The sequence below is a fragment of the Petromyzon marinus genome, chromosome 5 (genome assembly GCF_048934315.1).
Source record: "Petromyzon marinus isolate PM22_M1 ecotype Great Lakes invasive population chromosome 5, UKy_Petmar_22M1.pri1.0, whole genome shotgun sequence".
Lineage (NCBI taxonomy): Eukaryota > Metazoa > Chordata > Hyperoartia > Petromyzontiformes > Petromyzontidae > Petromyzon > Petromyzon marinus.
Genome location: NC_133671.1, coordinates 11,777,042 through 11,797,640, shown reverse-complemented (window position 1 = coordinate 11,797,640; position 20,599 = coordinate 11,777,042). Strand labels below are relative to the sequence as shown.

The following is a 20,599-nucleotide window of genomic DNA, read 5'->3' as shown; positions in this document are numbered from 1 at the left end:
GGTTCGGGTTCATCGGGTTCTCTCCCCTACAAACAGTAGAGCCAAAGATTGGGAGAGGGGAATAGAGGGGGGAGGTAGAGGGCAGGACGGGTGGAGATGCGGGTAGGGTGAATAACCGAAAAACAAAGGAAATACAAATAACATGAGCACAACATTCTCTCAGAATGTGACAAAGTAGCGTGCTGTCTTCGGATCCGTCCTCCTCTTCAGCTCCCTCTCACTCATCATTGCCTTTCCTCCTTCAGCTCAGGTGTTTCGTGTTACGCGGGGTTCTTCATGTGACAAGGTCCACGTCGCCTCGTAGTCTCCTTTTTTCTCTTCAGCTTGTAGCTAAGGTGCTCCTTTTCTGCCAAGGCTCACTCCATGCTTCTTTAATTGGTCATGCCCTCCAATTTTCTTCGACAAACAATTGTGACAGCATTGTGATTTTTTTGTATCTCTGCTGTAAATCTGTCTCTGCCTCTGTCCTAACCCCATCCAATTGGACCCATTCCGTGAGTGCAGAATGAGGAGGGGTGTAACGTCCTCCTCCAAGGGTGAAACCAGTCCCTTATGAATTTCAAGTTGTGGAATGGGTTTTGATTTTATGCAAAAAACGGCCATCATTCCACAAAAAATAGGGGGAAGATAGCCAGAAATGCTTCATGAAATTCGCCCTGTCACTTTGAACTCAGGCGAAAGTGCCTAATTAATATTTTGCAAAAACTGGAAGAAAAAATACTTTGAACATAAATAGTAACCAGCAGAAATATAATTAATAATGTCATATTTTTAACGTGCACACACTTTGCATAGCGAGTCGCGAGCTGAAGTTAGATGCACGGAATGGTTTTATGCCAGAGTATTTCAAAAATCTTTGTTCTCGACGATCTAGCTCGCAAAAAATGGTGTTATGTTAATTCGCTTCCTTGCTTTAAATTGACAATATAAATGAATTAAAATCCATTCATTTCAGTGGTATAAGGGTAGCTTCTGGAAATGATGGGATTTTTATTAGAAGGGTGGTAGGGGATTGGTAAAATATATTATTACACAGCTCGTGTGAACTCGGACATTTCCATATTAGAGTATTCAATATACATCCATTTTTACATGTATTCTAAATATGTTGTCACATAATTCTATATATATACCTATATCTGCAGTAAATGTACGCATGTTGAACTTCTTTTACACCATATGTAGCCAACCATGCTAATCGGGGGTGCGGGGGAAGGACAACAAACTAAACACAAAAATCAGTTCGAAAATAAAATGTTTTCAATCTCGATTTAAAAGTGCATAACTCCAGTGTATGACAATCCAGAGAGCAGTTTTATTTATCTGAAAACAATGTGCAACGATAACACACACAATGTGGACCAGTGTTTCACTTGCTTGGACCTAGCTATTTGAAAAACATAACATAATGTAGCCAGGGGCAGTGAGGTGTAATAGTAAATGCGGCTGAGGTGGGGTCAGATGAACCCACCCTTGTGCCAAACACTACCAAGAGAGTAGTTGGGCAGCAAGGGACTCCAGATGGCATCTTGGAATCATGTTGCTGACATTTAATTTAGCCAAGTAGGCTGTACCTTTCATCTGATGACCTAATAGTGCAAAAAGGGGATGTTATTAAGAAAATTAAAAAGAACAATATTTCACACGTAAGACCTTCTTACAAGACGAGAAAAAAGTAAAACGAATATATAGTAATGGATGTTTTTTTTCTCAACGAGAAACTTGCATGGATGTTTGTCAGAAAATGTCATTAAGTGACTAATTGCGTGCATGATGTGTGCCCTTGAGATGTGTGCATACAGAATATTGCTTTTTGTATTGAAGACACTAAATGAAGTCATGAAATAGTAATTACTATTTGCATTCTTAGATTTCAGTAATTTTCTATGAAATCCGTTTTAACAATCAATCATCGCTATTGATTCCACCCATCCTTCATTGTCTATATTGCTAAATTAAGAGAATTAAAAGGCTGTCACGTATAAAGGTGGTGAGATGAATTGGAAATTCGTGGGAAAGCAGGGGAGGTCTAGATAATATTCACCACCATAAGCAACAGCAGAGGAGCAAGCAGCATTATAGGCTATCATCTTCTGAACGATGGCGACTTAACGTGAGCAGAATTTACGACACAGCACACCATATGTGGCCAAATAGTCCTCGAAATACAATAATTATGATTTGTAACGCGCTAAATATTCACTCACTCTCGAACACAGAGAATATCTCAGAAGAATGAGCAGCCGCAGACAGGTGGGAAGGTAGCCACGTGATCAGCCGGTGGTAAAAATTGCCCAAGCTCTGCTTGGGCAATTTAGCCAATAAATGAGTGTATATACCCTGAGCAGCCAGATAAAATCCACGTAAGTGAGGGGGCAACACTCTATCCCATACAAACGGAAAAGGTGAGGTCCACATTTGCTGTACTGCCTTTTGGCAAGCCAGGGTATAAGCACTTCGATGCCCACGCGAAGGGAATTTCACAACATTTTATGCGATCCACCAAACCTCGCCTCCTCCAACAGTGCAGGATTGGAGGCGTGCACGACCACATTACAGGCACGCGCTTCCACTAAAATGAGCGCGCTTTTGAGAAATACTCAATCAAACACACGACGACTCCAAACACTATCATCATAATCCACCCCCTGTGTCTATTCAAACATGCGATGAGTGCGCGTGCTGGAGGAGCCCAGGGATTGGCTGCAGGCGTGTGAGCTGTCCGGGCGGTGGTGCTGTTCCACGCCTGCGGGGTGATAGGTGATTGGTCACACCTTCAAGACGGGGACTTAATTTACACGTGCGATTTAATTCGACACAACTGTAAATGAAATCGCTTGACCGTTTAACATACTTAGTGACGACTCCTGTATCCATTACGATCTAACATATACGTTTGCTTGGACTTGCCCAATGTATGTTGGACTTCTTTCGCACGGTACGCAGCCAAATGTGTTAATCGGAGGTGATAATGGTTGGCACGCTGTTTGCGCTCACGTGTTTTTGGCAATTACGTTCATAATGGTAGGTTTATTATTAGAGGAAATACGTTGGCTGATTTATGTGGAAAACGCCTATGTAAGAAGCAGACGTGTGATAACCATGCCGAGCACACATTAAGAGCGATTGCTATTCTGTTAGTGGTGATTTATAATACGGCAAATGAGAGACTGCGATTGAGTCGCGTGTATGAAGCTATTCCTTGGGTATTGCTCAGCACGTAACCTTTACATTTTTCATTTGCGAGTTTACATTTTATTCACAACCCTATCAATGCAACCGTTGAATTTGAGAAACACAAAATGCTGCACCAGCGAACAAACAAATGTATAAACTATACATGGGTGGACATTGATATGGGTTTCGTGTCGCAATTTTACATTAATACGGCGACATGAATAAACTTACTATTTTAAGAAGTAAAGGCGCTTGCAAACCGGAATTGCAATCTTAGCTATTTTCAATGCTCTTCAAAATGTTATAAATTGCAAACATATATTGTATAGCATACAGAGAAGTTCAGTGTTCCTAAATGCTTGGTGACGCTTGACGCAGCTATTGTGCTGGAGTGAATTCCCATAGTGCTTAAATCACCATAATACAGTGTAATAAATTTTTGTATATTTTTTTGTTCCTGGGTAGTGTTATTTCCGAATTGCTTATGCCTCAAAAGTACAGAAAATGGCTATTATTCCCCACAAACTTAGCTTTTGTGACCAGGACAGTGATATTTTTTTAAATTTACCTATTTTCCAGAACATTCCAAATATATTCAGTGCTGAGTAAACTTGGAGTAACTTCTAGAACATTCTATAACTTTCCAGTAATATAGTATATACAAGGGAAATTTGTGAATGTGTGACTGTTCAAAATGTTTATCATACTTCCCGACAGGCAACAAACTTTAAATTTGGCATATGGGTAGCTTCCAGACTATACACAATGCAAAAATTATAAAAATAGACGTTTGTATTTGGGGGGGGGGGGGAGGCGCAATAATGGATATATTTTGCACGCAAGTGTGCGGTGACGTCACATGCGTGATGTCACCCGCATGCGGAAGCGTTACGCAGTGTGCCTGCCGACGTCACGCATTCCTCCCCCCCCCCAAACCCTCCGCGTAGGCCGTGTATCCCACACAAATGCGCGGTTGGGGTGGGGAGGGGGAAATAATAGATATAATACACTAGGCTACAAACTTTAAATTTTGCATGTGGCTAGCTTCCATACTGTCCGCAACCCTCTGCGTAGGCCGTGCATTAAACCAAGACAAGAATCCAAAACCCGGGCAAAGCCGGGTATTGTGAGGATACGTCAAAAACCGTGTTTTTGTACCACCATTAGGGACGAAGAAGACAGTTTTGAGAGGCGTTTTGGATGAATTCAACTATTGTCTCGATGTTGTCCCTACAGCAGGTGGAGGGCACATAGAGCATTTATAAAATGGTTAGTAAAACTTGATAACTCATTAAACCGTTTGTAGCTTTGTTTAGTAATTGTAACACGTTGCCATCGTGAAATATACTTTGAAATTGGGTCCATCTTTTTGAAACACGCTGTATATTTCAACACGTATGCTTTCGCAATATTTAATCCACAATTTAGCAATTGATAAAAATGCGGATTGATCTCAAACACACCAGTCTGTTGAAGCAGTAATTAGCACTTCACTTTGGCAATCTGACCCAAACAAAATCAGTTATGAATCAACACGACGGTATTTTTGCATCCAAAGACCACGATTAAAGAGGTGCTGGCTTTCTGGAGACCTCCGATAAGCAGTAGATAGGCCAAAGCGGACACAAATGATAACTGGTGATTAGTACGGTTGGCCACGTACGGTGCGAAATAAGTTAAACATACGAACGAATGTTGACTCTTTGCAACACATGTGAACCACGTGTTAGTGGCAATGCTAACGCTTATTACGTCACCGGCATAATCCGCCGAGTTTGTGAAGGGGCATTAGCAAGCAATTATCTACAATGAAAAAAAGTAGTTATGCGCGCGCGAACGCCCACAAGCACGCCCACACAAAAAAACAAACTCTCTCTCTCTCTCCGGGCGTGCAATGAGGAGACAATGCGTGAGGATTTATCATGGAATCGGCGCTCGCCGGGAGAGAGACGGCAGCAGCTGCCACGTGGCGCCGCCGCCGCCCCGAGATTCGCATGCAGCTCGCGCCGCCCTCGCACGTGATTCGCTGCGGCGTCGAGATGTGGGGGTGACCGGTTCACTGTGAGCCTCGGCCACGCATCCCCCTGTGACGTAGTTGGTGATTTGGTTCACCAACTGCGTCGTTATTTACTACGACTACTATCTTAAGGGGCCATCCATTTAGTACGTACGCAAAAACCTGTGAAAACTTGACCCCTTCCCCCCCCTCCCTGTACGGACGCGTACTTTTTACACCACCTGCGTACGTACGGTTAACGCACACACCCCGAATCATATAGAACGGCCGATATTTAATCCACGCAGAAACGATCAAGGATTAATAATAATATGAACGTGTTTAAGCAAACAGATAGTCCACCGCCGGACTAACTGATTTGAAGGTCAATGTAGACAAATTATTATTGAGGCTTCACCCCCCCCCCCCCCCCCCGTTTCCTATGCGTACGCACATTGTGAGAAGACCCCCATACACAAGCGTACACATTTGGGTTAACCCCCCTCCTCCCTCCATGCGTACGCACTAAATGAATGGCCCCTGATTTTGGCAGGTAAAAGCCACCGAGCCGTTGGCTCTTGTCTTTCAGAGGAGACGTGGCCACACGTGATAGCCCACCGAATTGGTTAATATCAGCATATGCGGAAATGCATAGTCGCAGACAAATGATCGATACGCACTTGTTTTAATGTAGAGAGCAATATCGGAGGGACCTCGAGAATAATCCACTCGACCACGGTGAGAGAGCACACGCAAACTACAAATATACAACAGGCGTCGCCAGGGCCAGGATTGAACCCACAACCTCTTTCATGTGTACCAGGCGAGGAAGGTAACAGCTCGTCAGCGGCGCTCCATGTTATCCCATTCTCGCATACGGCAGCAATATGTTCAGCCTCATGCAGACCAATGTCAAGATCTTCTCGCCGCACGAGAGGGCTTCAGGAGAGAGCAAGAGTTGGAGTAGTTTATTATTCCTTCGTTAAAAGGAGTGCAAACTACAGTCGTTCATGACTACTGTATATGGTCCATAGTTTGGTTTGCACGACCACAATCGCACAAACTTTGCATCGTCATTAATGTATCTCTGGGAATACGCCTGTATGGTCCATCGTTTTGGTTGCATGACCACTGCAGTGGCTTGTGTCTTTAATCTGCTCATCGGCCTGTTGATGTCCGCATGCGTTTGATGGTTCTACCAGTGTCTTCGGGGAGGACTGTCAAAGCGAGGAGGAGTGTTATGTTTGCATCTCGAATTCGGTGTTTATTCCGAACGTCCGGGTTCCACTGTTTGGAGTGGTAATGTCAAACATACATAGCTGCCCTTTTGTCAGTCCAGGAGCATAGAAGTAAAATACAACGGATTTTTTTTACATTCAGGCATATTACGATTTATTGTAGATTTTTGGGTCGGATTACATAGGTAAAATGTGTATCGTAAACCCTCCTCCACCAGACACAGTCAATTTATAAAGTTACCACGTGATAGCACGTGCCAATTTCTTACTACTTCAGCACACTGATATTGCAGAGCAATCCAAAACATGTAACAATTAGGTAGGACGTTTCGCTGGTAGTTACGACCAGCATGATCAGGCAATTGCCAGTAATTTATAAAAATCTGTGATTTCTGGACTGACGGCAGATTTGTTTTTTGCACTGCTCTCTGTGGCCCACAACGCAGCCTAGGTTTGCGTGACATTGTTGATGGTAATCACCCTTCCCAGCACTGTCCAGAGCCATACCACCTTAGCTTCAGGGATAACTAATGATCTTGATTTATTCAGGAAGGCCTCGTTGAGTATCAAGGCGATTTTCAAAAGGGTTGTGTATTGTCATATTTGGTCAGTTCTCTCAGTGTTTAGCTTCTCCCGTAGATGGAAACCGGAGTACCCAGAGAAAATCCAGGCGTGCAACAGAAACGCTAAAGCGCTCTGGTACCTTATTATGAGCAATACAATACATAGCTTTCGATTGTCTTTACGATTGAGATATATAATTTTCTTCCATCAGTTTATTAGTCTTCCAGACTATCTCGGTATTTGTTATTCTTTACACACATACTGTACTCCAGAATCTATTGCTGGATCGTCATTCTATAGCCATTTCACAGCTCGAGCCGACAGCAAATGTGGATTTAACTGGTTTTACAGGATTAAGATTAGAATTAGAATTCCCTACGTGAATTTAAAATCCCTTTGCTGCTCTTTTAGAATTCAGATGCGGTGGCTTGCAGCTAAGATCAAAGTGGCTGCTAAAATCTTACCTGTTATCTGCCATGTCTACGGATAAAATAAAGTATTAGGCAAGCACAGACGAAATAGTCCCAGCAGTAGTCTGTATCTTATCTTCGATGGCTGAAACGTAAAGAGCAGGCCAGGGAGTACAGCTTTGATATCGCTTGTGGAACTTCGTGAGTTAGATTCAAGCACTAAGATAATCATATCAGTCGATACCTGGGGATTAAACAATTACGGCAAGCAGAAAATAGTTCTGCTTTGCAATTTTTTTTTTATTAAGCACATGTCTGATGCATCTGATATATGCCTCATGAAGTTGTTTTTTTATCGATGAGGATAATACTGGAATGATAATTATTTTCATTGTCATCATCACCACTATGATTATGACAATGATGTCAGCCATTGTCTCTGCCATTAATGATGGATTATCATCAATAATGACCATATTGACAATGAATGATGGTGACAATGATCGAAATTATCATTAATGTTGCTGCCATCACAAATCACTGTAGTTGTTCTTGATGGTGATTATGATGATGAATAACGAGTTGACATAATTATAAAGATAACCATGATCATAGATATCAATTATGTGGCCTCTGTCACCATCGCTGATATGATTGTGGGTGATGATAATTATTATTGTGGGTGATGACACGATGGTTTGTGCAACCACTGCCACCTCCATCGATTATTGCCATCGCTCCTGCTATCGCTAATGACGGATGATAATAAAGATAACGGTTGTTGTTGCAACCACTGTCACTTTAGCCAGATGCAGAGGCGGAGCCACAGGGGGGGCGGCTGAGGGGGGGCTTAGCCCCCCCTGAAATTTTGGGAAAGTCGGTAATCGGGATAACCGGAAATCCGGCTGCTGCAAAATGCCGGCTTCCACCTTGTGTGCTGCCCTGCAGCTGCTTGAGCGGCAGCCTTTCGAACTTATCGAACTTATTAGCCACATCAGCGGCCCCGACCTATTAATAAACTTCGCGTTCAAATCCAATAAAATTTGTTTTATACATTCGTGGCGCCCATTGGAAAACATACACTGGATATCTCAGAATATTGAAGTCAACCCCCCACAAAGTCAAAATCCTGGCTCCGCCCCTGGCCAGATGCCATGAGTAAGATTGTCGGATGATACTGATGGATGATGTCACTGTCATTGTCTATTGTGGATGATAATAACAATTATGATGAGGCCATTGGTGATAATGAAAACAAATATGATGACATTTAAATACATCATTGAAGCTGTTATCAATGACGGAATACGGCTGCCACCATTACCAATATGATTGTAGTATGGTGACGACTGCATGGAATATGGGAATGTTTACAAATATAGTAAATGATATGGGTTCATTAGAGACGGAAACGTGTCTTGCCTTAAAATAGCAATCTTGAAAATAAAGCAAAACAAATGTGCATCCTTTTAGCTCTATGGTCTTCCATTAAATATTGTTGGCACCCGATAGATACACTTTCTGAAATAAACGTATCCTGGATGATTGTATAAAATGTCCTCACGCGTATCCCTATGACCACCAACATGTGCTTAATTTTTACTTATCTATCATACAAAATCAAACTAACATTAGTGACGTTGGCTGGAGTTGAATAATGAGCTGACCTAAATAGTGATGTGATAATCATAAACATGCGTATGTTCTCATTTCAGTCATTCCACCAATTTGTAAATGTTACCCCAGTCGATACAGTTGTCACCATATCAGCTTCATTCTAGAATAAATGTTTCTTATGTTTACACCGTGAGAGGACAAAACACAATTACAGATCCCTGTTCTTCCAATATACAGTTTGTGCAAGGGCACTTATTTTATTTGACCACATATCTGCTTATTACTGGAAATAATCTGGAACAAAAATGTCACATCGTAATTCAAAAAAATACCTACAAGTTACTTAATTGGGATATACATTACATTGCAACATTTCCCCGCGCTGAGAAAACTTGTCATGATCCTCTTGAAAAAGAGTCTTGAGAATCAGTGAGGCTTTCGTGGATAAACAAGCACAATAAAAAGTAAACAAATAATGCATTTGAATGCTTGTTCTTTTGTAAACATAAGATTCCTCTAAACTGGAATGTCTTCATGTGGTTAATAAAATGTGTAAATGACGAGAAATATCCATGATAACAGTAAATGTGTCTTTAGAAAAAATAATGATGTTGGTCTAACAATTTTGAATAGACAATCTGTACAGATATTCGATTGCTGAGGATACTCATTGACTGGGGAAGGATGTGACCTTGATGAACATCCCAATTACCATGCTTTGTTGTATCAAGATCGGGCCTATTGGGCCAGCATTGGCCAACATTGACCGATTGTCAGTGTGTATCTGGCATGTCTGGATACAGACTGAGACCGTTGTTGGCAGGTTTGAGAAACCTACAAATTATAAACCAATGGGGGGAAAAAAACCTCGCAATTCCAAGCAAAATGTGTTTTCGACTGCTTGACTGGATAAACAGGATTTAAAAATAAAAATGAGCTTTCACAACCATGTTTAGTCTTTGCTGCATATTAACACGTATAAAGGCAGACCTGATCTATGCATGATGTTTTTATACATGCATGTATTCATTTTCATGTTTATCAATTATATATGCATGCGTTATTAGACACGTCAGATTGGTTCATGCCATTTTAAGGCATGTTACGATCCACGAGTAAAATGCCTATTTTCAAATTTGAAATTACGAACTGAAAATGAGTTACTGTATTACTCAAAAGCTAACCATTTATGTATATGTTCCTTAATTGAAATCCAGAACACATGTAAACATAATAGAGGCAAAACGTCATTCCAGTCATGTTCCTCACAGCCCCATGCCTCTAACACCTGGAAAGCGCTGGTAGCCACACATCCAGACACCAATCTGGCTCATCAACCCCGCTTTGTTTCAAAGCTCTGATGAGATTGGCCACATTCAGGGTGTTTGATTTAAGGCAATTATGTATCGCCTATCTACAATGAAGAAGGGCCAATAGTTGGAACGTCACATACTACAGAAAAGAGCAGTGTCATTGACGAATGTATTGAGTTTATTATGTATGATTTGCGCTGCAGTACTGATAACGCAGTACCACACAAACCTGTCATTTGTCAACACTTCTCTCGGGGCCTGGGTGGTGTGTGAGTGTGTTTGTGACTTTCTCATGCTTGGGGGTAGGGGGTTGGTGGGTGTGGTCATTGGCCTGCAGTTCAGTTGCACTCATGCGTAAGCCTCCTCGCTGGTAACCAAGGTGAGCCAAGCTCTGGGTATCCAACGGTCTCGGTTCACACACGTCGTCTCAGTCGCTGCAATTCGCGAACCTTTCGTGAAAATTCACGTTGCGGGGCTGTCAACCCCGGTCTCTGCTGCTGCTGCTTCTGATTGTGTGGCTGCCGCTGCTGATGCTGCTGCTGCTGCTACTACTGCTGCGGGAAGAGCAGCACGCGGAGGAGGAGGAGCGGGGTCCGCTGTGCGTTCACGAGTTTCGTCGAGCGCAGCGCGCCCGCTATTGTCAGGGCAGTGCAACGCGAGCGGTCGCGGATGCTTGAGAGTTGCAGAGACGCGCGCCGCACGGACGCACGCAGCACCGTCCCGTACCATCGCGCAATGTGCACACAAGCCGGCCTCCCGCCGACCACGCGAGCAGGGCAAGAGGACTCAACTCTCGTTCGTGCGACGTCGAGCGCCTTCCGATAGAGGGAATACCATCTCTCAGCCTCGAGTGTCCGGAATCAATTTGTGCGGGTGGGTTAGGAGGAGGAGGAGGAGGAAGAAGACGGGAGAATAAGAGTGGACAGGGGGGGGGGGGAAGGAAAAAATATATCCGGAGTAAATAAGAGTGATAGAATTTATTTATTTATGACTTAAGCAGTGCCTGGCTTATAACATGCTCCGTTCGTCTAAAACAGTGGCTGCGTGGGATAACAGCGGAATCGTTGGGCTGTTGCTGCTGCTGGCTACGCTGAAAGGTAAGAAGAGCACGATCACGATGATGAGGATGATGATTTGGATGATGGTGATGCGAGCTTTCGGGATGTTTTGGCGTCGCCTGCGCTGATGGCCCGCTGATAGTGGAGCGGGCTCCTGGCGGGGCGGATATGTCGCGTTCGGTTGCGCTTATGCGATTTGGTTTGCTGTTCCCTCTCCTGGATGAGTGTACTCGTGTGTTGTTTTGTTCCCTTGCTGATTCATTCGCAGATATGTTATTCTCGGTTGTTTGTGTGTGCCGATAGACAGTTTTGATTTTGGGGAAGAGTCACGTTTTGTAAGCGTCCCACGTTGAATGTTAAACGCTTACGATGGCAGTGCGCGCTCCGTTGACTAGAAACGGAGCGTGTTTCCTGTGAATATTAATTAGTTTTCGTTTGTGTTTAACATTTGTGTGCACCTCGTGTGTTAAACGTGCAAGTGTGTCGGATTCATTACATGCAGGTTTATATGTATGCATATGCATTCCGCGTATAAGTGCTGTACATTCAATTCAAGCACACAGTGGATTGGGCTTAGCTGCACAGATGATTCAGTGCGCTTTTGTAAATGTATACCAGGGAGCATCACAAGATTTAGAATTCATATCACGGGGGAATATATAACACGAGCAACTGTATGGAAAATTTGCAGACTATTTAATCATTACTTTGTTCGCTGGTTTAACAAAATAAGTGCAACTCTCATTAATTATTGCAGAGATTCCCCCAAACATTTAATCGCTCAACTAAATTGATATAAAAAAAACACATTTATAATTATAGTGTCGCATCATAGAATGCACAATCGCCTTCAGAAGAAGAAAGGATATGGGATATACAATGCACCATTATGCGCAAGTTTGCGACTGCGGTGTGATGGGTGGCCACATCTTCATTATTGAAGCGGTCACTTTAGCCTGCCGATGAATGGACTCCACCTCATTTGTCACGCTTCGCCATAATTTGCATGGTTGATATTAACAGCTACATATGAATTCGGACTTGTATATATTTTTTCTCGTTATCCTGGCCACCGGACTAATAATTATACTCTGCAGCCTATACGGAGATCACACAATTTAAGTTATTGTCAAGTAATCCAATGCTATTAATTATCGCCCCCTGCTTATTGATGTATTCAATACGTCTAGACGTTTAAAAAAATCAATATTATGATAGTACATTTCAAACTCAGGCGCGAGATTAAAAATCGCTAATCACAATATCCAATTCCTATCCATGTTCTACATTGACTACAGAGCACCGCCCTCGCCATCAGCGAGATGTAAAGAACCATCATCCATCAGTCATTACGGCAGTGATCGTTACTTCCCATTGCCATCGCCTTTATCCGAGGCATTGCCATGCGTTTTTACGCCACGGCACGGGGGAAGAGATTCATCTAAGTGAAAGCTGCTGCTCAATGTTCGACGCGTCACATGCCACCTAACTTGTGTGCCCGATGGATGTTGTCCAAGTGCTTTAGCTGTCACTGTTGATGTTAATGTGCTAATGTGATGTCCAAACAATAATAGAGCCAGAACAGAAGAGACACCCAATTAAGTGATATTTTAAATTCAACCGAGCTGCGGTTAGTACTGTTTACGAGTGAGTCAACACGACAACTTGGTTCTCGGTTGAAGAGATTGGTTCCACCCAGACAAACAGGTTATTTTGATTTAAAGCTTTCGTGACTGCAGTGTTTCATATTCTTGGTTCTTTCGGTAAAGTCACGTGACTTTACCGAAAGAACCAAGAATATGAAACAGGTTATTGTTATTGCCGATTCCGGACCGCCGGTGGAGATGGGCACCACCCGACACTCAACACATCATGGGCATGATTGGACTTCACATACGCATATAATAACTTAATCTCCCCCATAGAAACAGTCTGAATTCACATGAATTGGATTAAAATGTTAGGTCGCATGTTTTTCATTTCTGCCTTTTATCACATGCCTAACTGCAGCAGAGCTCAGCAGTGCTATTGATTATCGACATCTGTCAGCTGAATTTAAATGGGCGCCAAATGAATATCATTGACTTAGATTTAAAAAGCAGCCACGCTACCCAGGATTAAGTGGTTGGTCAGAGGTCTCACTTATTTAGTTTGCCGAGTTAGTTTGTACGTGGCGTTGTGATGGTGTTATGGAAAACGCCAAGACACTCTTCAAGGCTGTATATGACTTGTCATTTAGCCATTTTTCATTGTGTCGATGTAGCCCCTCGATAAACAGAATGGCAAGGAATTCTGAATGACATGTGCAATATAGTACCGTTGAACTGACGAATAAAGTGCATTGTTGTAGAGGACGTGGCTAGTATGCCTCCCTGCAGAGGCAGCTTTCCGGACTATCTGACACTGCATTGCACATCAAGGCCGTAATTATAATATATATTGGGGGAGGGGGAATGTGTCCCCCCCCATATATTGCTATATTCAAATATGCTAAAAATGCCCCCCCCCAATATATTGCTATTAAAAAAATTGTTATGCTATGTAAATAAAATACAACTATTTGCTCAACCTTGGCCACAATATCTGGACTTGTCTTCATATAAATCAAGCCATAGATTTATGTTTATATGATTGTGGTTATGGTTGCACTTTATTAATCCCTAATCTCTGCCATTACATACGATGAAAAAAGAAATGGTGAAAAAGTTAATACAGAGCAATGTAATACAATACACTATTAGACATTGTAAAAAATAAATAAAAAGTCCATCCCCTGTATTAGTGATTTTTAAAAATATTTTAGGCAGGATATTAGTTTTAAAATGTAGATATTTTTCTGGGTTGGGACCCCCAGACACCCTGGAAGATTTGGTCCCCCCCAATGTTGACTCCATGGCTACGGCCTTGTTGCACATTAATAGTGTGACTGTGAAATGAGACGCAGCATTCGGTGTTGCCAGTTGTAGAAGTGCACAGTTAAGTTCGTGATTAAAATGAGCAATTACTGTTAATGTGTTCTTAGCAATGTATCGGTGCCGAGTATTCAATGTGCTTTGATGTTGCTTTGTATGAAGCTATTTGAGTTGCATGCAAATTGTGCACGGTCAATGTTGCAAATTAAGCATATGAAAAATTATGCTTTGCATTAACACACGAAAAGATGTTGTGTACTCGTTAACATATGTTCCTCCTTCCTCAGATTTGCATCAGAAATTGTAATACATTGATTGGACTGCTGATGGGATACGTGGGCTTTAGTTGCACGTGGTCTGGCCATTGCTTTGCATTGTTTTGTTATCTGATGCATTCTTCTGTCTTTTTTTTATTAACAAGGTGAAATGGCCATAGGGACTGTGACGTCAAGCGTGGACAATTCCTTAAGAACGCCGCTTTGGTTGCCACTTCAGTACAATGTGTTAAACACGGAGACATTCTTTTTCTTAAAGAACTTGAAGAAAGATGTTGTAAAATATAACTCTAGCATGCAGACACAATCGCAGCACCTTCTGATATTTGGTGACACCAAAGCGGAACCAATTGTAAATGTCAGCTATGGCCCTTTCAGTGCTTGGAAGACATTGCACGAAGACCAGTTGGGACCCAAAACTGTGTTTCCATCGACATCAGCCACCAAGAGAGTTAACTGGCACGTTCAGGCTTTGGTCGCAGAGGAGTACATTTATTCCAATAATGCCAAGGTCCAAGTCCTGTTTTACATATCAAGGAAGGAGTGGGATAATCAAGCAGAGACAGATACATTACCCTGCGTGAGACTTTATGCTTTTCACGAAACTCAAGAGGTCAGAACTTCATGTCAGCTCAAGGGGGATCTTGGAATGTGCCTGGCTGAAGTTGTGCTGCCTTCAATTTGGTTTGAGCCACTGTTGTACGCTGACGACTTGAAGCAAGAAGATCGTTTAAGTAACAGCACCACCGTGGAATTGTATTACAATTTACAGCCTGTTGGGGGTGGAGATTGCAGTCCTAACGTGCATCAGAAGATGACCATCATCAGGCCCTTCAAGACCGTCTCAAAGAAAAATCTGAGCCCAGTTGGAACAGTTTACCTTCAGCATGCACCTGAAGCGCCAAAACTCCACGAAATTAATCTCGATGAAAACGTGGTAATATACCTTCCTACGAAGCCTCTGAGGCCTGAAGAAGTCATTGACGTGCCTGTCAAGCTCATGGAGAATTCAGCGGTGCAGCATTTTACACTGAGGTTAGTAACTACATGTATTCTCTTGTTTGGTGAAATAATTGACGGATAATTGCTTTGGCATTATTAAGATGGAGTGCACTAATTTATCAGGATAATGTGTTTGATAAACATCAATAAGAGTACAATTGAGAGGTATACTGAATAGTCCCCGTATGCACATATGACAACTTAAAAAGTAGGAGTTAAGTTAAAGAAAAATGTAAGCCGCTTTGTTCACATTGAAAGTGTATTTTTCATTTACTTTTGGAGAATCATTTATGCATCTTGTTCACAGTTCTACACAGTCACGTGCTCACTATTGTTATTCACAATATAATGTCAAAATAAATAAACAACACATACAATTATGGTGTGGTTAGGATTTGGGTTGAAAAATTGTGCCAGAAATTTTACATTTATATAAGCAGTTATAATGCATTAAAGAAAATATAGAAAAGTGTCTTGTCAAACTTTTATCTTTTGCAATTCTGACATTTAGATGTATGGGCTCAAAACACATGCAAAACCGGTACAGTGCCAAATTACTATGTGCTGAACGGATGATTAAAATGTGATGCTGCTCCAGATAAGACTGAATGTGATGAGTGTTGTGAAAATGTAACTCCGTTGATGTGTTTTTCAGTTATCAGGTATTACATATTGTATGCACAACATGTATGTTGGACTTATTTCGCACCGTGCGTAACGAACAATTGTAATCGGAGTTGCGGGATTATTAACCTGTTACAAGTGGTGAAAATAATATTTTTAACCGATGCAGATGACTTTTGAGTACTCGACTTTGTATTGGATTTTGAGGGCACTTTAGTGTAATATAGTTTGTGACATCTCAAATTTCACAGTGCTGGCGTTTGGCCAAGGACGACAGGTCATGGGAAAACAAAGTAATGCCAAGGAACCTAATTAGGTTGTCACAATAAAATCCGCGATGTGTAAAGCAGTTTACCAGGTCACTTTCGGAGTTACCTTGACATTTTTCAAGTAGAAATAACTTTGCTTTAACCTATGAATTTGGCTTTTTTGTATTTTAGAGGATTTATATACTTATAACAAAAATAAGTGCATTATTTAAATGTTAACCACATGCAGTACTGCATTCTCACTAATATAGTGTGCAATTGGAGATGCTAAATATGACCAATGCATTGAGAAAACTACGTTTAAATACGTTTTTTGTGTTTTACCACAACATTGTTGAGTTTGATGGCACAAATATGCAGCCCAGAAAATGGACGGTGATGTTGGTGGATCATGCAGCTATGGACGACCCATTTTGTGTGAGACCCGCCTAAAAGACGATGATGCGCTCATCAGCATGAAGGTTCCTGACCTACATGTGCAAGTGTTTGAGAGTTACTCCTTCTGGCACGAGTTAGTTTAAAAACGTTATCCAAAAATTTGACAGTGTATATCAAAGGTGGAGCCTTTCTGAAACCCAATCTTGTTCATTTTATAAATTTATTTGGGAATTGAAATTATTGCATGTTGTATTTAATTTTACCTTCTGTAGCTTTTGTTGTCTGCTGCTACCAGTCAGTTGTGAGTAAACAAAATCTTTATATTTTTTTGTATTGCTAACGTTTCTTAAAACGAATTCTCCAACACTATCAATCATACTTAAAACATGGGTCTGGGTATGTGTTTCCCTTGCTATACATATTTCATTACTTTAGCTCACATTTAATATTGACACAATGCCTTTTGATGGATTACATATCTGTATGTATGTCAAATGTTCACATGCTAATGAGCGCCATATTCATCACTGTAAAACATAAAGTATATTAACATTGATATGCAGAATGCAAATAACATTTACATAGAAAATACACCATTTGTACCATTATCAATGATATTTACATCATGCTCAAATACATTCAACACATTCATACAATTAATGTTGCCTCTATATGCCACAGAAAACAAATCCCATGCGTTTTTAAACATCAGCTTTCCAGAGCCTGGATTCATCTGGTGCTGGAAGTAAAGCAAATTGTATGTTGTCTGTAACTTGGGGGGCTAGCATATTACATGTTTTTAGGATATAATGTTGATTGTTTTATAGTGGCTGCTGTCCTTTGGGATTTAAATATCTTATATAAATTTACTAGCTGTACTACCCGGCTTCGCCCGGGACTTGGATTCACCACACCCGCCGCCTTTGGGTCCCCAGTGGCGATGTTCACACAGCAGAGCAGTTACTCGTTTGATGCTGAGTCGACCTAGGGGAGGCCCAGGACCGGTTAAAATAATCGTCACCGGTGGTGGCCGTGAGCGGGAATCGAGCTCGGGTCGCCGGGTTCGTAGCACGGCGCTCTCACCACTACACTACAATGCGTCACGCTTCCACATGCGCGGGTCATGTCACAGATTTGACGTCACAGCTCACTTGCCGTGCAAAAAAATGCATTATTGAGCCCCCCCCCCCACCAAAAATACCACAAGTGTATTTTAATAATTTTTGCATGGTGTACAGTCTGGAAAGTACCCACATGGCAAATTTCCAGTTTGTTGCATGTCGGGAAGTAGGCTAAACATTTTGAACAGACACACATATTCACAACTTTGCCTTTTGTACATGTGGAGATTGATGCCCTTGCACAGTGAATAGGGGTACTGCAGTGTAGTACCACCTTTGCACCGTTTTTGTTTATGTTACAAATACCATACACCATGGTCACATCTGTGATATATGATGACACTTTTAGCCAGAGAGCAAGGACTTTAACCTGAGTGTTCTTGCTAAGATTAATTCTCAAAACGCAAGTCACGTGATCTATTTCCCTGGTGGGAAGGACACACTTGCCAAAATAATAATTAATCTGACTAAAGATCTTCCAATGTGAATACAGTCCTATGAAACAGTTAATTTATAAATGCACGAGGGACTTCCTACCACTTACTTTGGGGATAATATACTGATTCTGTTTAGTTATACAAGCTTAGAAGCTACCTGTATTAGTGACCTATTCACCTTGTCTGCCTCGTCTTCGTAAGCTGCAGAAAGGTTGGGAGCAGAAATACAGGGTGTATGAATATGAGTGACCTATGGTCTTGATTAACTAGCTTCACTACAAAGCTGTTTAGACTTGTTGAAAATGGCCTGCCCTTTAAAGCAATATTGATATTGCTTTTGCTGTATAACCTGAATATAAAAAAATGGACTGACTTAATGGTAATAGCACGGGTGACTGCCATAAACGATGAAAATAATTTTCTAATTCTTAAAATAAACTGTTTCACAAATGTCTGCATATTTTGTAGGTAACAATTTATACGTAAAAAGTGGTTATATAAAACATATATAACGATTTAAAGCTTTCGCGACTGCAGGGATTCATATTCTTGGTTCTTTCGGTAAGGTCACGTAGAAGGGAAACAATACAATAATAAAAATATAAAACATTAAAATTCTCACGACGTTTCGACTGCAACACAAGCAATCATCATCATGTGTGAAACCCACAGCAATAAATGTTTTCAAAAAGTGGCGGTTAAGAAAGAAAAACCGCCACTTTTTTAAAATTTTCTTGCTGTGGTTTTCACACCTCATGATGACTGCTTGTGTTGCAGTCGAAGTATCGTGATTATTTTATTGTTTTATATTTTTATTATTTAATTGTTTCTTTTCTACGTGACTTTACCGAAAGAAACAAGAATATATATAATTAAAATGAATTGCCCTTTTTATGAGAGCCAAATAATGATGTTAGCAGTATTTATTATCCTTAAGAGTTTTTTTTGATTAGATAACGTAAGTGTAAATGTGTCGTTAAACCCACAGCTAATTAGTAAGGTTTGTCATGTAAACAAAACATGCCAATTCGTTACTAGTAAAACACACCATTGTGTAAACCCACAAACATTTACAATTCGAGTACGAGGTTTGCCAATAATAACAACTAGCATCATCAGGCAATAGCGAGATTTGTGGAGAAATCCTGTTCTGGTCTGAAATAGAGTGATACATTTGATTTCGTTACTTGTGAGCCAATCAGGTGCGAAAGCCAGAGGGAAGGGAGGGGGGTTAATGTAACCCAAAAACCTCTTATACCGACTATAATCACCCAGGAATATCTGTCCTTAACGCTCGTGACGTCACACCACATCGACCAGCCCCCCTCATTTATATTCATGAGCAGGTGACGTCCTCTAAATAGACACCCCCCCCCCACCCCTCATTAATAATCATCAGTGGGTGACATCACTCAATATGGAGTACTCCCTCCCCCCTCACTAATAAGCATGAGCAAGTGACATCCTCCAAATGGACCCCCCCCCCCATTATTATTACCGACTATAATGAGCCAAGAATGTCTGTGTGCAAAGCTCATGACGTCACTTCACGTCGACCAGCCCCCCTCATTAATAGTCATGAGCAGGTGATGTCACTCCACATTGAACAAGGTGATATCCTCCCAATGGACACCCCCCCCCCCCCATTCATAATAATTAGCGGCTGACGTCACTCCACATGGGGGGCCGAGGCGCCTCCTCCCCCCTCCTCAGCATCAACTTACAACCCTCACTACAAAGGCAGAACCCTCACGTCACGTGATCTCCGTAACGCTGTTGAGACATCAAAGTAAAAAGGACGTCATGATGAACAAGGGATTATAACCTTTAAATTAAATTGTCACTGTGCCCTTACAAATTGCACACACATTATTACAATGAATATCACGTCGCGGTCTGATTTTCACTTGCAAGTTTCAGATTTACTGCAATACACCCGTCCTTGGACGGGCAAAAGGCAAGTAGATAATGTTGGTCGTGAAAGCCTATGTAACACAGTATTTACTATATTTAGTTAATAATGTTACGATTTTCTGCACCGAGACAAGTTCATGTGAAAGTCATTTAATTTCAGAGCCTACTTATGAAGCTACTTGTCTGCCGTGAATATAAATGCAATAACCTTATGTATATCTAATTCTATCCATGGTAAGTCACAATAAGCAGTGTGTGACGTGGTGCTCCTGGTTGCTTCCCACGCATATCTGA

General features: G+C 41.5%; 1 protein-coding gene across 4 annotated transcripts in view; it reads left to right on the top strand.

The window, feature by feature from the left end:
• Window positions 1-10,635: 10,635 nt before the first annotated feature.
• The window catches only part of LOC116939054 (transmembrane protein 132E-like), a 456,039-nt gene continuing 446,075 nt past the window's right edge, over window positions 10,636-20,599 (top strand). The window contains exons 1-2 of one of the 4 annotated variants that reach the window (XM_076061554.1): window positions 10,636-11,412; window positions 14,707-15,595. In XM_076061554.1, coding sequence (XP_075917669.1) covers window positions 11,331-11,412; window positions 14,707-15,595 — 971 coding nt within the window. In that variant the 5' untranslated portion in view covers window positions 10,636-11,330. Of the gene's footprint in view, window positions 11,413-14,706; window positions 15,596-20,599 lie in introns of those variants that run through there. The other 3 variants (XM_076061566.1, XM_032946937.2, XM_032946939.2) reach the window with 3 other exon arrangements.